This window comes from Danio rerio, chromosome 11 (assembly GCF_052040795.2).
Source record: "Danio rerio strain M-AB ecotype USA chromosome 11, GRCz13ab, whole genome shotgun sequence".
In the NCBI taxonomy this organism is placed as follows: domain Eukaryota; kingdom Metazoa; phylum Chordata; class Actinopteri; order Cypriniformes; family Danionidae; genus Danio; species Danio rerio.
Window position 1 is genome coordinate 3,232,694 of NC_141031.1, and position 19,807 is coordinate 3,252,500.

General features: G+C 38.8%; 1 protein-coding gene across 3 annotated transcripts in view; it reads left to right on the top strand.

The window, feature by feature from the left end:
• The window catches only part of cpne5b (copine Vb), a 226,184-nt gene that overhangs the window by 169,523 nt on the left and 36,854 nt on the right, over positions 1 to 19,807 (top strand). For all 3 annotated transcript variants that reach the window (XM_087272009.1, XM_087272008.1, NM_201028.3), the window contains 4 exon segments: positions 5,838 to 5,879; positions 5,972 to 6,047; positions 12,180 to 12,233; positions 14,453 to 14,514. In XM_087272009.1, the coding sequence (XP_087128135.1) occupies positions 5,838 to 5,879; positions 5,972 to 6,047; positions 12,180 to 12,233; positions 14,453 to 14,514 (234 nt within the window).

Here is a 19,807-nt window from a genome sequence, read left to right on the forward strand (position 1 = left end):
CTGAACCCAACTAGTTTTACCGATTGACCCGCCCGCCCGCTTACTTCCCTAAACCCGAGCAACAATTTAGAAAATCCGTCTAGAAAAAGAAAAGCCCTCATCATTCTGTTTTTTTTTTTTTTTCACGTTTTCGGATTTCACCACGTTCTCTCGCCCTGTTATGAACTCGTTTGCTTTATTTTTTTGGATTCTGTTTTTGTCTTACCTGATTTCTGGAACCGCTCTTCCCTGGACTCGAACCCGGACGCCTTTGTCAACTCCTCCTCTCTGCATCTGAAGTCCGCCGGCACACACAATGAGCTGACCGGACAAACTGATTGTGGCGGGAAAGCCCTCCACACGGAGGTAAGCGGTCAGCCGGCAAGCGCAAAAGGAAGCGCCATGACACTGCTCCGTAGCGTTCGCTTAAAAAAAAAATGAAATGCAGCCATACATACCTCCCAGGACATATTTCGCGGTCTCCAGAAATGTCCACGGGACCAGGTTTTCAGAATGAGCTTGGGTTGCTTATTTGGCGCTCTTCAGAAATGTATATGGGGTTTTTTTTTTCAGAATGAGTTGGAACAAACCATCATTCTACAATGTTATTTAGTTGTTAGAAATTAGGTATTGTAATTATTACGTTTAGAAATGTGTTTTTAAAAAAATTTCTCGCTGTTAAACGGATTTCGGGGGAAGATTGCGGGGAAAATATTCAGGAGGGCTGATAATTCTAAATTCAGCTGTGTGTAGACATAACAAATTACAGCTCCGGAAGCCCCATAAAAAAAAAAAAAAAAGATGTCAGTGTGCATCTATTTTATTTCAAGCTTCAAAAGAGTGCGACATCCCCCTCACGTCTCCATGGTTTATTCTGATCTCGCTTAATTTGCGACGCTAATGAAATGAATCACACTCGCTCTCCTAAAAACTAAGAATAAACCTCAGGGAGGATATACACGCCTCATTTTATCTAGGAAAACTTTTAGATTTCAAGTTTTCCACAGGAATCCACTGATGTTCAGCAAGCAAATGATGACTGTCAACTCAAAATACATCAATGTTTTACCAGGAGAGTTTCTGCATTAAACACTTTGGCTTTCCAATTGTACGCAACACACATCATTTATGTTTTTCAACCAATGCCCAAAGCTGTGTTTTGGTTTTTGGTTTGAGGTCAGTGCATGGGAATTCAGAACAGCTCAGAAATGTACCTTCAGCCTTGAAAACTGAGGTTGTTTGGGCTCAGAGCGCAGTCTATTTTCTCCTCCTCTGTTGCGAGTCTTGATAGACAGCTGCCTAGGGAGGCGTCTTGGCGGCTGCGTTCTCTTACTGTCAGGAACATGACGCCCAGGTGACAGATGTTCAGAGAGGTGCTGACTCATTACATTGAAGATAACGAACGTCAAAGAGCGCAGCCGCCCACTATTCTGCGGAGGGAGCCTGGTTTTGATCCTCAACTGCAGCAGACAACAACTACTCAGGTTTTGCCTCCGCTTTGGCTTGCTGGTAAAATAGGCAGAACTTTTTTTATTTTTTTGCCAACAAGTCGGATGAGAGTTTTGAGGTGAGAAAAGTTTTTCAGATGGATCCCTAGCTGACTGTTCGCAGAAACGTCTGTTTCCATCCAAAGATGCAATTTAGATGTATGTGCAAAACTGGAATATTGCATAAAACATTGGCTAATAGAGCACCTTTCCCATCCAATGAGTCAAAAAACAAACAAAACAATCACTTTTTGACAAACTCCATCCAATATCAAACAGAAAAATGGAGTTTGCTGTGGTTGAAGAAGCCACTCTGGGACTTTTTTTCTTATAGACCTTTTTCATGGCTGCTGCATGGAGGGCGCCATAGCGACCAGCGTCTTCCGGTAGAAAAACTTCCGTTTACAGCGTGTACAACTGGTAATTTGCGCTCCGAAAATGGGTTTCAATAACGTTTTTAATGGATAACAGAGTGTTTTTATGACACACAACTTAAAAATGCGTCTGTTAAAGCCGTTATAATCTGTCACATGTGGTTCAAGCGCGTCAGAAATACGAGAAAAATGTTCTCCTAGTTCACGTGTCTGCCGTCAGAAATACAGTGTGTGTGTGCGTTCCCGGCCTGTCAGCTGTTAGCTCAGCGGCTCTTTAACACACACACACACACACGCACACACACAGAAAGAGAGAGAGAGAGAGAGAGAGAGAGAGCGCAAACCAGAGTACTGGCATGAAACTTAACAGGTATGAAAGTCGTGCATTTTACAAAAATGACCAATAAAAGTCTGTTATTGATCCTCTGCTGCTGATTTGCTGTTCATTCTAATCGCGAGCCGTTTGTGTTTTATTTCGTGTGTTGTTTTTACCACGGTTTGTGTTTTTCTGTCATTTGGAAATGACACTAGCCTAATTTTCACTTTGTCACAGTTATTAAATCAGTGTGTCAGTGGCACAGTACAGGCTACGTGTGTGTGTCAAACATTTTGGTGAATTACATTAGTTTGGGCTGGTTATATATTTGAAATAAAGAGAAAATGTTGACTTTAGCGATGACGAGGCTTCATTTAAACTGCAGAAGATGCCGTCTGATGAGGGGAAAACGCCTCACAGCAGCTGTTTTCCATCCTATTAGATCGCATTTCTTTAAATGATCAGTCCAGGAGATGCTGCTGATGGACAACAGTATTAGTTCATAGAGGATGAAAGCAGGTGAAATAGATTAAAACTATCGTTTCAAAGCTGTCCAAATGTGACTGTTTACACGCATCAGCTGCCGACCGGAAGTTCTTCGCATTCTCCTTGCGCATACACGCAAAGCATCATGGGTAATTTTGCGTTCCAAGAAAAAGGTCTATAAAACAAATCACTTGATCCTCAGAAAACGAAATGTTATGAACGCACTGTGGTGTTTAAGAGGACCTTTTATGCCCCTTTTTACAAGATGTAAATTAAGTCTCTGTATCCCTAGAGTGTGTGAAGTTTCAGGCCCATAAATAAAGTTTAATAACTCTTTGAAACTGACCCGTTTAGGCTTTAATCCTAATTGTGGAGTTTGGTGACTGTCCCTTTAAATTCAAACGAGATTGTGCTCATTTCAAAAAAGGGCGGAGCTACAAATGCATGTGTGTCAGCATAGTGGCAGTCAGCAGAGATGGTCACTAGTGGGCGTGGCTTTCCCCCGCTGATGACACGTATAAAAAAGTCAATCAAAGTGTTTCTGACTGTTTTTATCAAGTGTGATTATAAAAATATAAGAATTAAAATTAGAATTGACTAATATGGGATGGGCGACGCAGTGGCTCAGTAGATAGTGCTGTCGCCTCACAGCAAGAAGGTCGCTGGTTTGAGCCTCGGCTGGGTCAGTTGCCATTTCTGTGTGGAGTTTGCATGTTCTCCCTGCGTTCGTGTGGGTTTCCTCTGGGTGCTCCGGTTTCCCCCACAGTCCAAAGACAGGTACAGGTGATTTGGTTAGGCTGACTTGTCCATAGTGTATGAATGTGAGTGAGTGTGTATGGATGTTTCCCAGGGATGAGTTGTGGCTGGAAGGGCATCCGCTGCGTAAAAACATGCTAGATAAGTTGGCGGTTCATTCCGCTGTGGCTCCCCTGGATAAATAAAGGGACTAAGCCGAAAATTAATATGAATGAAAGCGTATTAGTTTGGACATGTGACTTTGTGGAATTTGTTTTCAATCCAGTTCAAACAAAACTTTTTCATACAAGGACACACGGCGTGGCTCAAAACAACACTGAACCACTTTGACTTGCATTAATTGTTTGGACTCTTTTGTGCTAGAAAGTCATATCCGTTTGGCGTGAGATAAACAATGCTACTCACTCACTGTATGCTTTTGAATATATGGATATCGAGGGACACATTAGCCCACTTATTTTCTTACACCAAAGCAAACATCCAGGCAACTCAGCAGAACTGCAGCAGGCGCTCTGGGACATTCATTTGCACTTTTGTTCTAGAAACACTGTGCCCTATGGGCGCTGACTTTGTCAATGTAATTATAAGAATTATTCATTTCCTCCATAAATGGCTGTAATGATTTGCGTGGGAAGTCTGGACTGTTTGCAGATAGCAAGTAAACAAGAGCAGATTTTTTTTTGCTGGTCTATAGAGTTTTCTGAAACACCTCAGTCGTGCTAATGAGCAAATGTTAGCCGAGCGGGTTTGTTTCCTCATTAATATGGACAGAAGCTAGCTTTATTTTTTCAGCAAATCTTGTTGACGTAAGCCGCTGAGGGAGCACCTGCCACAGGATGCATTTACAGACTGCTTTTGTTTAATTGTGACTGATGACTCAATTTAGGCCCGAGCAGCAAGAGACCAATCAAAGCTCCTTGAAATATGTTCAATGCTAGTCTTGCACAAGTTTCTTAACTGAGATGTTAAGAAATGCCTCTAAATCATTCATTCATTCATTTTCTTTCGGACTAATTTCAGTATGCATCTTCTCCTAGACCGTTCAAACTACAACCACCAAACTTTCTCCAAACCTCCAAACTGCTCTGACTCAGGTTGCTATATCTTTTCCAATTGATCTGACTTGCGGTTTTCCCAAAACTGACCCAAAAACTACAGAAAAATCCCATTGACTTAACATTGGACCAGATTTTATTAGCTGGTAACTTTGTGCCAGACTGTTATACAGACTTAATGTTGGGCTCATTTAACACAGACTACCAATCTGCCAATCACTGATGACTTTTCAACTTACTAGCCACACCCTAGCAACCACTTATGGTACCCTAGCAACTGTCCCATAGACTTCCATTGTAAAATGGACCATTGACTTTACATTAGACTTACTAACAGCAAACTAATCCATATTAGCAACATACTAATGCTAACTAGCAAGCATGCTAATTTATACTATGAACATACTAACAAACATACTAATCAAATTAGCAACATGCTAATTCATTCTAGAACCATGCTAACAACAAGCTAATCTATGCTAGAAACATGCTATCAACATGCTAATGCATACTAGAACCATGCTAATTTATGTTAGCAACTGCCTAGCAACTACTTAGAACAACTCAGCAACCGCCTAGCAACACCTTAGCAACCGGCTACCAAACACTCAGAAAACCACACCTTAGCAACAACATAGAACACCTTAGCAACCACCTAGCAATGCCTTAGCAATGACCTAGAACACCTTAGCAAACACTGAGCAACATTTTAGCAACCGCCTAGCAACCACTCAGAAAACTCTAGTAACCGCCTAGCAACACCTTAGCAACCACCATTTGTAGATATTGTCTCTCACTGTGGTTCGCTGCAATCCCAAAGCTTTATATGTTTTTTGTTTATCTTTTCTCTAGTGGTAGATCTTAATTATTTTCTTTCTCATTTGTTTTTGAATGTTTGTATGTCTCATCATGACGTCTAACTTTTGAGGATCTTTTGGTCTCCTTCAGTTTGTCAGGCAGGTCTTATTTAAGTGATTTCTTGATTGCGAACAGGTGTGGCTGTAATCAGGCCTGGGTGTAGCTAGAAAAGTCGAACTCAGGTGTGATAAACCAGGGGGCTTCAATCACTCTTCACACAGGGCTGTGCAGTGTTGGTTTTTGTTTTGCGCTTAATGATAAAATCTTCATTTTAAAAGTAATTGTGTTGCCTCTGACTAATATTTATATTATTTTGAGGATCTGAAGCATTAATTTGTGACACACATGCAAAAAAAAAGGAAATCACTAAGGGCTATCAGTAAGAAATCAGTAGACACACACACACACACACACACACACACACACACACACTCATTTCTTTGGTAAATCGGGTGCTAAAACTATACATTCCTCTTTCAGAGAGTATTGATTTGTTCATAATACCTGGGATTTTTCTGCCTTTCAGAACGATCAAAGTGGAAGTTTATGACTGGGATCGTGACGGCAGGTATGCTTTTGATGTGTCTGGATATGTGAATAACAAAAAAAGACTCGTGGTAGTGATGATTTGCTAAATGTGTGAATCTTCTCACCTTTTAGCCACGATTTCATCGGAGAATTCACCACAAGCTACAGAGAGCTAGCCCGAGGTCAGAGCCAGTTCAACGTATATGAGGTGAGATGGCTATATGTACTGAATATATGAAGGAATCTTTAACATCGATATATGCAAAACAGCTGAATTTACACTGTAATTTATAAAGGGATGCAACCATCCAGCAACACCTTAGCAACCAAATAGCAACCACTCAGAACACCTTAGCAGCTGCCTAGCAACATCTTAGTAACCACCTAGAACACCTTAACAATGCCTTGGCAACAACTCAGAACACACTAGCAATACCTTAGTAACCGCCTAGCAACCACTCAGAACACGCTAGTACCCACCTAGCAACACCTTAGCAACCACTCAAAACACCCTAGCAACTGCTTACCAACACCTTAGCATCCACCTAGATAGTTCACACAAAAATAAAAAACATTATTCTGAAAACGCACTCATATAAACATCGCTGGAGATCACGAAATATGTACCCAGAGGTGCGTATGGCTGCATTCCGTCTTTTAAACGAACGATACGGGATGGTATGATGCCAATCTTTTTCGAGCTAAGACATAAAGCTAAACATTAAAATAAGTAAGTAAATAAAAGTGTGAGAATGTGGTAAAAATCTGAAAATGTGGTAAAAAGCAAACGAGATTTTTTTTCTGAATTGCTTTAGAAAACACTATGGGTTGGGTTTAGGGTTTGGAGTGGGCGGGTCATTCAGTGCTTTTGAAAACACTATTGGTTGGGTATAGGGAAGGAGGAGGGTTGGCCAGTCGATCAGTCAGTCAGTCACTCAGTCGACAGCGGCCTCTGCTGGGTTTACGTGAGAACAGCAGGCGTGAATGGCACTTGCGAGAGAAATTTGAGATCTGAAAAAGCATACACAGCGGCCTCTGGTGGATTTGCGAAAGCAAAAACTGCAACAACAAAAAAAAACTCCCAGGATGTTTTTGGCACTCTCCGGAAATGTATACAGGGGTACGTTTTCAGAATGAGTCTGGGTAAGTATGTTTACATTCACTTTAAACATGACTGGTATCCAAAATATCTGTATATTCATTAACCCTTGCATTAATCCTAATCCTAAAATGAGTTGTCTATTTATTATAAACATGAACTAAGCTTCCATTCAAAGATGTGAATTTAAAATGTGAAAACCACAAAGCAACCTAAAATATAAAAATGTGTCTTAAGAATATGAAATTGTAACTTTCTGTGAATCTAACTAGTAATCTCAATCATAAAATGAAAGTTTCTGTCACTCCTTTTCCTCTGTAATAAATTAGTTTTGCAGCAGTCTCAGTCTTGTTGAGTTTGAAGGCTGGTGTCAGATGACTGGGAACATGATCATAAGGGGAAAAAATTCTGGGAGATAATTATACTTCATTTTGACAATGGACTTTCAACTACTTGCATCATATCTGAACTTTGTTGAGAATTCCCACCATGAAGAGCTTAAATCACTTGTATGAATAAAACATGTGCATACACATACGGCCTCTCCATCGTTTTCAAAACGCTACGTTTTCAGCGCTCGAAAACTCCGGTGTAGTGTGGACGAATGGCGTAACCGTAGCAAAACTTATGCGCTTTTAAACTAAAATGCATTAGTGTAAACGGTGACACAGTAAAACTTCTCTATGCATCTCTAATGTCTAATGTTTGTTTCAAATTCTCTTTTTTATTGTTGCTTCACACTTAATTTTTTCACTAGCCACTCCAATTCACATGCATCTAAACGCCTATACTGTGTTCTCTGGTAAATGCTCTGATGGTACATTCAGGCCCCTGGGAAGCACGCAAATGGGGATTACTATACGAGTGTTCCTGGGATTCTGCATTATTACAGTGATTTACCATTGCCTCCCCAAAGGATGCTATCTGATAATGCAAGCAATCCCAGCACTCCCACCTCCTAATGTGTTGATGCCAACACATCACCGACCCGTTATAAAATAACTCATGGCAGATAAAGCGGTGAGTCAGGTGGCCTGTGAAAATGCTTTGCAGTCGGGGTTGATAAAACATTCATAGTGTCTCTTTGGGAGGTAACGCTATACGGTTCAGGCTTAAACAAAAGCGTCAACTCTGTTTATTGGCCTTGGAATGAGTTCTGCTGTATTATTTAGAGTATGGATATTCCTCAAATATAAGAGTTTTTTTTCCTGGGTTGATTTGTAGAAAACGGAGTAATTCTAGTGTAGTAAAACTGCGTTAAAGCATTTTATTTCTGTCAAATTACCTTTAACGCGAGTCATTTCACTCGGTGTCCATCTTTGATCATCTGTCAAGCACAGCTGCTTTTTTTTGAAATGGGGAAACAACAAATTCTCAAACTTTTTGGCAAGTTTTCATCTATCTCACACCAATTCAACTTTTTGATATAGTGGATAATTCCTATGAATTTGTGCAATCTTATTTGTACATTTTAGTATGACTTGCTCATCCCTCAATGCCGATTAGGTTTTGGGTTGGGTTTGGTGCCATGCCTCCTTTAAAAAGTCGTACATTTTATTTTCATATGACTGGCTCGTATGAATTTGTACGAATTAGCCACCATACAATGGAGCTAGATGAGTCTTAAAAAATACATTTAAAAATAAAATTCATACGCAATTAACATTTTCAAAAATGAATTCGTAAATTCAAAACACAATTCATAAATATGCAAAGCACAATTCTGAAATTCTGAAAGCAATTCATAAATACGCAAATCCAAGTGCATGTAGATTGTTTTTTCTCAGTGGATATCAAGCTGACAAAACATTGCTGCACTCTGATACACGTTTTATTTATGGAGAAATTTAAAAAGCACTGCAGTGTTTGGGGGTTCTGAGTTTGTCTGAGATAATTAGTCTAATGAAATTATATTCTATACAAAATATGAAGCTGATCAGTTGGTTCATGTCACGTGACTCGTGGTGCGGCATTCTGAAAAGTTAAGATGTTTTCAACTGTGTACACCTGGAATACGCAAGCACGTCGTGCTGCAGTTCTTACTTATTTTGCTAGCCTCTGGGTTAAATTTTGGCGCTCAAGTGACCAAGATTTAACAAGAGAATACGGTCATTTTACAAAATAAAAATTTTTTCTAAATAAATGATCGTTCAGACTCAGATTTGCGGCCCGGTACCAATTGATTTATAGACCGGGTCTGTGGCATGAGGGTTGGAGACCACTGCTCTAGCGCTTATCTGCTCTGCAAGCACCACGGACCTCTTTCTCTAATTCAGCGCCAATTGGGTTGAGCAGCTGATGACAGTGATGCTACAGTATAAAGTAAACATTTCAAGCACATCGCTTTGATCGTAGCCTTTAGAGAACAGCCAATGCTGATCACATTAGTGTTATATGCATGAAATGATTAAAATTTTATTCATTTTTTCTTTTAGTACTCAGTGATTCCTCCGTGTACCTCTAGTGGTACACGTACCACAGTTTGAGAACCACTGCATTAATGCATCTGCAGATTTACATCTTATACATTTTTACACTTTAATCTCACCTCAATTTTTCGTGAACCTGAAGGGTGTTAGGTCATAAGTGTACAGTAAACTCTTTAGAAACTCCTTTCACGTCCAGATTCTTGAATCCATCTCAGCACAAAGAGTCTATTTGAGCTATTGATTACTCAGTGTTTGGAGATGAATGGGGGACGACCGGTACTTCACCTCTCGCTGCTAAGAGGTCGCTTGGCTGGCTCCACTTTCATTTGTGTGCTTTCCAGCATCATTATCTGACTTATTCTTCCTTGCTGCGCTCTCTTTCTCACTCTCTTTTGTCCTTCTAGAGAAAATCATCGTGACCAAATCTATTTTCCAAGTTCTGATTTGTTAGTACTGTAGTTTGTGGTGGCGCGATGGCTCAGCGGTCAATGGGGAGATCGGCTAACATTAGCTTTGTCTTCCTAATTATTATTTCAGACCCATAAAGAGAATTACTGCTAGATAGCGATCCCATGTATTTTCCTGTCATGGCTAGGCCTAACGAAGCCTGATAAAGCCTTCACTTTACCAAATAAACAGTTTTCCATCAGATGCTGTAGATCAGAAAGTATAGTTTACTGCTGAAATACTCATTCTGTCATGGTAAAATAACACAGAAATTAAATAATAACACTTCAATCTCCTCCGGAAGCTTAGACGGTCTGTTTAGAGAAGCTTTTACTGGCTAAAAACATACAGTTTACAAAAATGTAGATCTGCACCTATATCAGCTTGATAAGCAATGTCTTACATGACCAGAACCATCTTTCAGGACATTTTATTGCAAGTGTAACTTTTTTTTTATTTGGGCTCAAGTCTCGTTCATTAACACGGAGGAGGTGGGCTTTATGACTTGTACTGCAGCCAGCCCCCAGGGGGCGATCTAATGGCTTGGAGCGTCACTCTAAGGCTCACTCTTTACACTAATACGTTTTTGTTTTAAAGCGCATAAGTTTTGCAAAGGTTATGCCATTTCTACACACTACGCCGGTGTTTTTGAGCACCCAAAACGGAGCATTTTAAAAACGCTGAAGAGGCTGTTTTCATTCTAAAACGCTGCTGCCTAGTGTCAGTGTGGATGGGGGAAAACGAAGACATCTGAAAACGGAGCCAGGGCTGCAGACATTCGTCTATCTGATTTGGGCTCTTTCTTCAATATTAAGTAGCCTACAGAAAGTTCAGTCTCTACATCCTCTCGTTGTAAGTTCAGACTTCGCAAAATTGATATAGAAAACAAACTCCCGAGGACACGTTGGGTAAACCTTCAAAGACAACAGTGTACTCTATAACCTCATTCACATCACCCTGGCTACGCTGTTTCACAGTAAAATAAAAACATGATATAAGGGACTGCCAATTTTTATTTTGATATGAACAACTTAACAGACACTAAACATGTTGTGGCGTCGTGTAGCTGCATATTTATATGATGTCATCTTCACTGTATGCATATTTATTACAAAACAGAGCCTATAACATGACTGCCTTCTTTCATTTTCATTGAAAATACGAGCATACCCTCTCTTTTGCTGAATATCAGTTTAATAATCAATTAAGGCCATTATAAAAGTATAACGTACAGTAAGTTTATACAGTATAGGAAATAAAGGCAAACAATCAGTCAAATTTGCAAAATCAGTGTACGTAATCATCTTCACGTAATAACACTATATTGACTAGTGCAGTTGAATGACTCTTGTCCTGGGAGCACTGTACAAATATGGCGGCGCTATTGACGCATGCTCAGGGTCCCTATGCGATATCTAGTGTATATATCTATGCTACTCGTCTACTTTCAGCCATTGTGCAAGTATAATGTTACCAAAATAATATTAGTAATGAAATATTTGCTAAAATTAATATATTTCAGTAGCGTCATTAGTTTTAGCAAGCGTTTCTATTAAAACTGGTGAAACCATACAACATTTATCTTGAAAGAGACTTCACGAATGATTGAATTAATTAATTAATTAATTAATGAGACTTCAAAACACAACAACCTTCAATTTCCTTGAAGATAAAGTCCCTTTAAGGTGAGTCATTTCACTCGGCGTCCATCTTTGAAATGCCTCACAGGGCAGTATGCTCGGGCATTCTGTTTGAACGGGGAAGCATCAAGCTTTTCAAAATGACTTGCCACGCTTATGATTACATTTCATATTACAAAAAAGTTTTAGTTTCATTTCTAAATGTTCGTATAACAGAAAATCTGCAGAAACTCATGTCTGGTCCCCTGTGGAATTGTCATTCTATAGTGATCGCTGATTGGCTCCTGTACTAGAAGATGGGCTTCATTGCCTTATTGACAGTTACACTTTTCCCCATTCAACACTACAGGAGTGACACGTCTTGTGTGTTCCATAGTCTTTGTTAATAACCAGCAATAGCTTTGTATGGACAAACACCACTGATATTTTCATAAAAAAATCCTTTCCTTTTATAACCATGACACATTTTAGGTCTGACAACTGTAGGATTCGATGTGAAATCACATTTAACGCAGAGCAAGACTTTCATTTCCAGCTTTTCCCTCATCTTCCGCAGGTGGTGGCATTTTTCTGAGGAAATATAATTGATTTGTTTTTCCCCGCCACCTTCCTGCGAGAGGAAAGAGTGCTTTTATCCATTTAATGAATCGAAATCTCACTTCTACCCCGATCTCATCTGTCTGAGCTCATTTTGATTCCTGATTTCTCCTCTAATGGCTTTTTAGGTGGTGAATCCCAAGAAGAAGATGAAGAAGAAGAAATATGTAAATTCGGGCACGGTGAGTGGTGGCTTTGTCTGAGTAGCTTGCCAAACAAGTTTCACAGATGCGAGCACACATACACACACATGTGTGGAGCCTTTAATTACAGCGCTGTTCAATTACGTGACAGAAAAAGCGAAGACGGTAGCTTTCAAATGTCTTCCCACATTAACGAGTTTCCCTTTTACTTCCATGCTAATTAAAACAAGAGAGATCTGTGCTTGTTTTATTTTTTGACTGCTTCTTATAAAACATGGTCTTTAAGCGCTTGCCTTTGTGCCTCATTGTGATCAACAAATAGTAGATGCTGACGTATAAATAGCAGTCAAGACGCACACATTAAACCAAATGTCACGCCATTGTGAGTTTAAATGCGTGAGTGGGTGGATGGAGATCATGCAAGTGAATATGAAAGCAGGAATTTGTAACACAGCACAGATAATGTGATATGAGCATCAGGCCTTGATTGATGGCCGTGCCAGAGTCGCCTTATTGCTGCATATTACGGGAACATCACCTCCTCCCCGAGGGTCTGATGCATCATTCAGTGCCTCGTTCGTAAAAACAAGGTGTATTATGTTGAGCCAGATGAGACTCAAAAGTACTACATTTGCAAAAATAAAACTCACACATGCACAGCACATTTCACATGCGCAAAACACAATTCAAAAATATGCAAATTTATTTTGTGAATTCAAAACACAATTCATAAATACTTAAAACATGACTCAGACATTCAAAAGACAATTTACAAATATGCAAATCCAATTCATACATTCAGAACACAATTCATAATAATGCAAATCCACTTCATAAATTCAAAAGACAATTCATAAATATGCAAATCCACTTCGTAAATTCAAAATAAAGTTTATAAATATGCAAATCCATTTCATAAATTCAAAAGACAGTTCATAAATATGCAAATCCACTTCATTAATTCAAAAGACAATTCATAAATATGCAAATCCACTTCGTAAATTCAAAATAAAGTTCATAAATATGCAAATCCATTTCATTAATTCAAAAGACAATTCATAAATATGCAAATCCACTTCATTAATTCAAAAGACAATTCATAAATATGCAAATCCACTTCGTAAATTCAAAATAAAGTTCATAAATATGCAAATCCATTTCATAAATTCAAAAGACAATTCATAAATATGCAAATCCACTTCATTAATTCAAAAGACAATTCATAAATATGCAAATCCATTTAATAAATTCAAGACAATTCATAAATATGCAAATCCACTTCATTAATTCAAAAGACAATTCATAAATATGCAAATCCATTTAATAAATTCAAGACAATTCATAAATATGCAAATCCACTTTATAAATTCAAAAGACAATTTATAAATATGCAAATCCATTTCATAAATTCAAGACAAATTATAAATATGCAAATCAAATTCATAAATTCAAAAGACAATTCATAAATATGCTAATCCAATTCATAAATTCAACAACAATTAATAAATACGCTTAACCAATTCATAAATTCAAAAACAATTCATAAATATAAAAATCCCATTTGTAATTTCAAAACGCAATTTAATACATGAGCTATACCGATTCAAAACACAATTCATCAATGTGCAAATCCAATTCATAAATTCAAAATTGATCATAAACACACAAATTCAATTCATAAATTCAAAACACAACTCATAAATATGCTAATCCAATTCATAAATATGCAAATCCAAGTAATAAATATGCAAATCCAATTTAGAAATATGCTAATTCAATTTATAAATACGCGAATCCAATTTAGAATTCAAAACACAATTCATTAAAATTCAAAACACAATTCATAAATATGCAAATCCATTTCATAAATATGCAAATCCAATTCTTAAATTCAAAACAAGTCATAAACACGCAAATTCAATTCATAAATTTAAAACACAATTCATAAATAGATCAAATATGAATAATAAAAATACAAATCTAATTCATAAATTCAAAACACAATTCATAAATACGCATCCTGTTTTGTGTTTTTACAAATCGTCTTTTGTGTATTTACGAATTGTGTTTAGAATTTACGGATTCAACTTTATAAATGTGAATTGTGTATGAATTTTATTTTGTAAATGTATTATTTTTGAGACTGGTCTGGCTCCATGGGGTATTAGGACACGCTCATCTTCATGTTTCTGTCTTTGCTGTGGATTCGGTGGTGAGTCTTGATCTGTTTAATGTTGTGTTTTGTTGTTTTGATGCAGGTGACGCTGCTGTCGTTCTCAGTGGAATCAGAGTCGACTTTCCTTGATTATATTAAAGGAGGGTGAGTGAGAGTCGAATGTTTTTGCAAGTGATGTAACATGTATAGTAATTTGGTCTTGTTTATAGTGCAAATATATACAAATTCTTATATCAAAAGGCATTTTCCAAACAAGCAATAATGTTTTTTTTTTCAAAAACAATAAGTGAAAATTAAATGAATTGTTTTAAGTGAAAACTCACCTGATTTTGACATTATTTCTGAAAACAAGACAATATTTTTACTTGTCTAGAAAATGTTAAAGATTTTTTTTATATTTTATTATTATTTTATTTTTTTATATTTTATTATATTTATATATTTTTATATATTTATTTATATTTTATATTTATATTTTTTATATTTTATAATTTGGACTAGAAACAAGACAAAAACACTAAACGTCGTCACACACCGAATGTGCCACTCAGTGCTGCGACACAGCATGCACATGACAGTTGGATGTATCGCACACCAGATGCGCACATTATTTAAAATGAAACTATTCAGATGGCGTTCTGTGGCGCGGCAGAAATATGAACAGTGTCCTGAGTCACAGATGGGTGCCGTGGAAAGCTGCCAACTTGCGGCGCTGGTGTGCATACCCTGAAAGAAATCTATGTTTAGAACTCTAAAATGCATGGTGTTGCGTGGCATGACGTGTTGCCAAGTTGCGCATCAGGTGTGCAACCCCCTTAAGTTAGAAAGTGTGTACAGATGCTCTAATAATCACAGGGTGGGTCACATGACTTCTATATTTTCAATTATACCAAAGAGCTTAAAATGACCAAGAGGCGACACTCAATAGAACATTCCATTGCAACAGCAGCGCCCAGCAACAGCCCGTATTCCGCCATTTTGGAGTGAAAGTGATCGGCCGTCCATTAGATCTCATTACTGTCGCGATGGCAAGCAGCTGTATTGGTTTTTATTTATTTATTTAAAAAGCGCATTAAAGCTGAGATACAACCTGAAAGACGACAATACAACACTTACCATCACAATCATCAGCACTTTTAATAGTTTATTTAACAGACTTATAATATGCTGTTGTTCTATTAGAGTTTTCATTCCAAAATGGCTGCCATGCCCTCTAGTGGCTGTTTACCATATTGCACTAGAGTGTCGCCTCTTGGTCATTCTAAGCTCTTTGATTATACTGTGCATACACAGATATATTGCTGTTACAGTGGCCAATGTGTATTGTTCTTATTCTATAAAAGGGTTTAATATTTTAAGACAATTCAATCTTTTTTAAATTTAAATCGTTGGCATTTCTGTATGGAGTTTGCATGTTCTCCTGTGTTGGCATGGATTTCCTCTGGGTGCTCCGGTTTCCCCTACAGTCCAAACACATGCGCTATAGGGGAATTGGATGGACTCAATTGGTTGTAGTGTATGAGTGTGTGTGTGTGTGTGAATGAGAGTGTGTATGGGTGTTTCCCAGTACTGGGTTGCAGCTGGAAGGGTGTCTGCTGCGTAAAACATGCTGGAAAAGTTGTTGGTTCATTCCGCTGTGGCGACCTCTGATTAATCAGGGACTAAGCTGAGGTTTTTAAGTTTTGGTTGGTCTTAATGATCTGTGAACACTCTATCGGTGTACGCAGGGACAGGCTCCTAAACTAGCTGGCATTTTACTAAAGAACAGGCCATTCTGTTGGCATCCGTCAGCTCAAAACTCTTCAAGGCTGTCTGATTGATCATCATCATACCATCCTGATTTATATCTGAAATATGCCTCTAGATCTTGAGACAGCTGTGCTTAAAATATTTGAGTTTAAAGCGTTTTTATTTGTCGGAGCTTTCATTGTTGCTGTTCAAAGCTAGAGATGTAACCCTTTCACAGCTCTTATATCCTTGAAGAAAATCTTTTAGCAACAGGCCAATGTCAGCATACCTTCGGTTCTGTTGCTGTACAGTCAAAGTTAAAGTGAATTAATAGCATATATTTCCCAATTGATGATTAACAGAGCAAGACATTTTTCCACAGTATTTCCTATAATATTTTTTTCTTCTGGAGAAAGACGTCATTGTTTTATTTCATTTAAAGGTCAATATTATTAACCCCCTTTTTCAATATACACTCACCGGCCACTTTATTAGGTACACCTTGCTAGTATTAGTATTAAGTTGGACCCCCTTTAGCCTTGAGAATCCTTCGTGGCATAGATTCAACAAGCTACTTGTATTATTCATATTAAATATTCCTCAGAGATTTTGCTCCATATTGACACGATAGCATCACGCAGTTGCTGCAGAATTGTCGGCTGCAACATCCATGATGCGAATTGGTACTAATGGGCGCAATGTGTGCCAAGAAAATCTCCCCCACACCATTACACCACCACCACCAGCCTGAACCACTAATACAAGGCAGGATGGATCCATGCTTTCATGTTGTTAATGCCAATTCTGAACCGACCATCCAACCAGGCACCGTTTCTCCAATCGTCTGTTGTCCAGTTTTGGTGAGCCTGTGCGAATTGTAGCCTCAGTTTCCTGTTCTTAGCTTACAGGAGTGGCAGCCACTTTTGTTGTTTGTTCAGAGATGCTCTTCTGCAGAGCTCGGTTGTAGCGAGTGCTTATTTGAGTTAATGTTGCCTTTCTATCAGCTGGAACCAGTCTGGCCATTCTCCTCTGACCTCTGGAATAAACAAGGCATTTGCGCCCACAGAACTGCCGCTCACTGGATATTTCCTCTTTTTCTGGTCATTCCCTGTAAACCCTAGAGAGGGTTGTGCGTGAAAATCCTAGTAGATCAGCTTCTAAAATACTCAGACCAGCACGTCTGGCACCAACAACCATGCCACGTTCAAATCTCTTAAATTCTCTTTCTTCCCCATTCTGATGCTCGGTTTGACCTGCAGCAGATTGTCTTGAACTTCGCTACATGCCTTAATGCATTGAGCTGCTGCCATGTGATTGGTTGATCAGTAATTAACATTACCGAACAGTTGAACAGATGTACCTAATAAAGTGGCCGGTAAGTGTACTTTATTATATAATCTACAGAACAAACCATCGTTATTTAATGATTTGCCTAATGTCCCTTATTTGCCTAATTAATCTAGCTAAGCATTTAATTATCATAATCTAATATGTTCAGAAATGTGTTAAAAATCAGCTTTTTGTTAAACAGATATTGAGGGAAAATATATAGAGAGGCTAATAACTAATGAGGGCTAATAATTCTGACTTCAGCTGTATGAGGAGGAGAATAAAACGTAGAAATGTGCTTTTACATTGCCTCTTCTTTTCATCAATGCTCCATTAATAACGAGAGCAAATCCAGAGCTAGTTTGTCAGCAGTGCTGTTCTGTTTCTGTGAGCCGCTTGAGCCTGTGGCACTAGGGCATTTCCACAGCCCAGAAACTTAATAGGCTGTAAAAGGATCCCCTGCATTAGGGGTTAGTGGAGTGCAGTACAGCGGTGTCTCCTGGGACGAGGTAAACAGAAGGACAGGAGGAATCGATCTTCGCATGTCACTATGTGTCTCCCTCTCATTTGTCAGGTGCATGGCTCTGCGCAGCGCTGAGGGAGGCAGGAAAGCCCTGCATAGTGACAGAAACCCACCTGCATCTAATGCAGTGGCACAGATAGTGTTGTCTTGAGAAGGTGTATTGTGTCATTTCAACTGCATTTAAATACAGAAGGGAATCCCTTGATGTCAGGTGTAAACTATGCAATATCTGCCCAGTTAATTGAAGCAGTGAATGGTTAACTGGAGACTCACGCTGATTGGATCACTTGAAGCAATGAATCGTTAACTGGTGACTCCCTCTGATCGAATCACCCGAAGCAGTGAATCTTTAACTGGTGACTCACTCTGATCGAATCACCTGAAGCAGTGAATCTTTAACTGGTGACTTACTCTGATTGAATCGCTTGAAGCAGTGAATCATTAACTTGAGACTTTAATCAGATTACTTGAAGCAGTGAATCGTTAACTGGTGAGTGCCTCTGATCGAATCACCCGAAGCAGTGAATCGTTAACTGGTGAGTGCCTCTGATCGAATCACCCGAAGCAGTGAATCTTTAACTGGTGAGTGCCTCTGATCGAATAACCCGAAGCAGTGAATCTTTAACTGGTACTCACTCTGATTGAATCGCTTGAAGCAGTGAATCATTAACTAGAGACTTTAATCGGATTACTTGAAGCAGTGAATCGTTAGCTGGTGACTCCCTCTGATCGAATCACCCGAAGCAGTTTATCTTTAACTGGTGACTCACTCTGATGGAATCACCTGAAGCAGTGAATCTTTAAATGGTGACTTACTCTGATCGAATCGCTTGAATCAGTGAATCATTAACTAGAGACTCACTCTGATCGAATCACCTGAAGCAGTGAATCTTTAACTGGTGAATCACTCTGATTGAATCGCTTGAAACAGTGAATCATTACTAGAGTCTCACTCTGATCGGATCACTTGAAGCAGTGAATCATTAACTAGAGACTTTAATCGGATTACTTGAAGCAGTGAATCGTTAACTGGTGACTCCCTCTGATCGAATCACCCGAAGCAGTGAATCTTTAACTGGTGACTCACTCTGATCGAATTGCTTGAAGCAGTGAATCATTAACTAGAAACTCACTCTGATTGGATCACTAGAAGCAGTGAATCGTTAACGGGTGAATCACTCTGATCGAATTACCTGAAGCAATGAATCTTTAACTGGTGACTCACTCTGATCAAATCGCTTGAAGCAGTGAATCATTACCAGAGACTCACTCTGATCAGATCACTTTAAGCAGTGAATCATTAACTAGAGACACTCTGATTGGATCACTTGAAGAAGTGAATCATTAACTGGTGACTCCCTCTGATCGAATCACCTAAAGCAGTGAATCTTTAACTGGTGACTCCCTCTGATCGAATCACCTGAAGCAGTGAATCTTTAACTGGTGACTCCCTCTGATCAAATCAACTGAAGCAGTGAATCTTTAACTGGTGACTCAATATAATGCATCGAAATGTATGGACATTTGGAAAATATATTTAAATTTTGAAATAACAATAAAATACTTCCATCAATGGTCAAATATGTGCCACAATATGACGTGTTGACCACACTTTCAATGAATGAATTCAGAGACACAATAGACTCTCCCCTTGGGGAGCAGCATCTCATCTTCCTTAATAGAAATGTCAGAAGTGGTCCTGCGTGGGATGCACAGGCTCGCCGGAGACTCGGAGCACATTATAACAGGTTATCTGACACTCAGCCATGAGCACTTCATGCAGGTAAAGGTCAGTGCTTAATCAGTACACGCACATACACACTCACCGCAGCGGAGACCAGCGCAGCGCATACACTC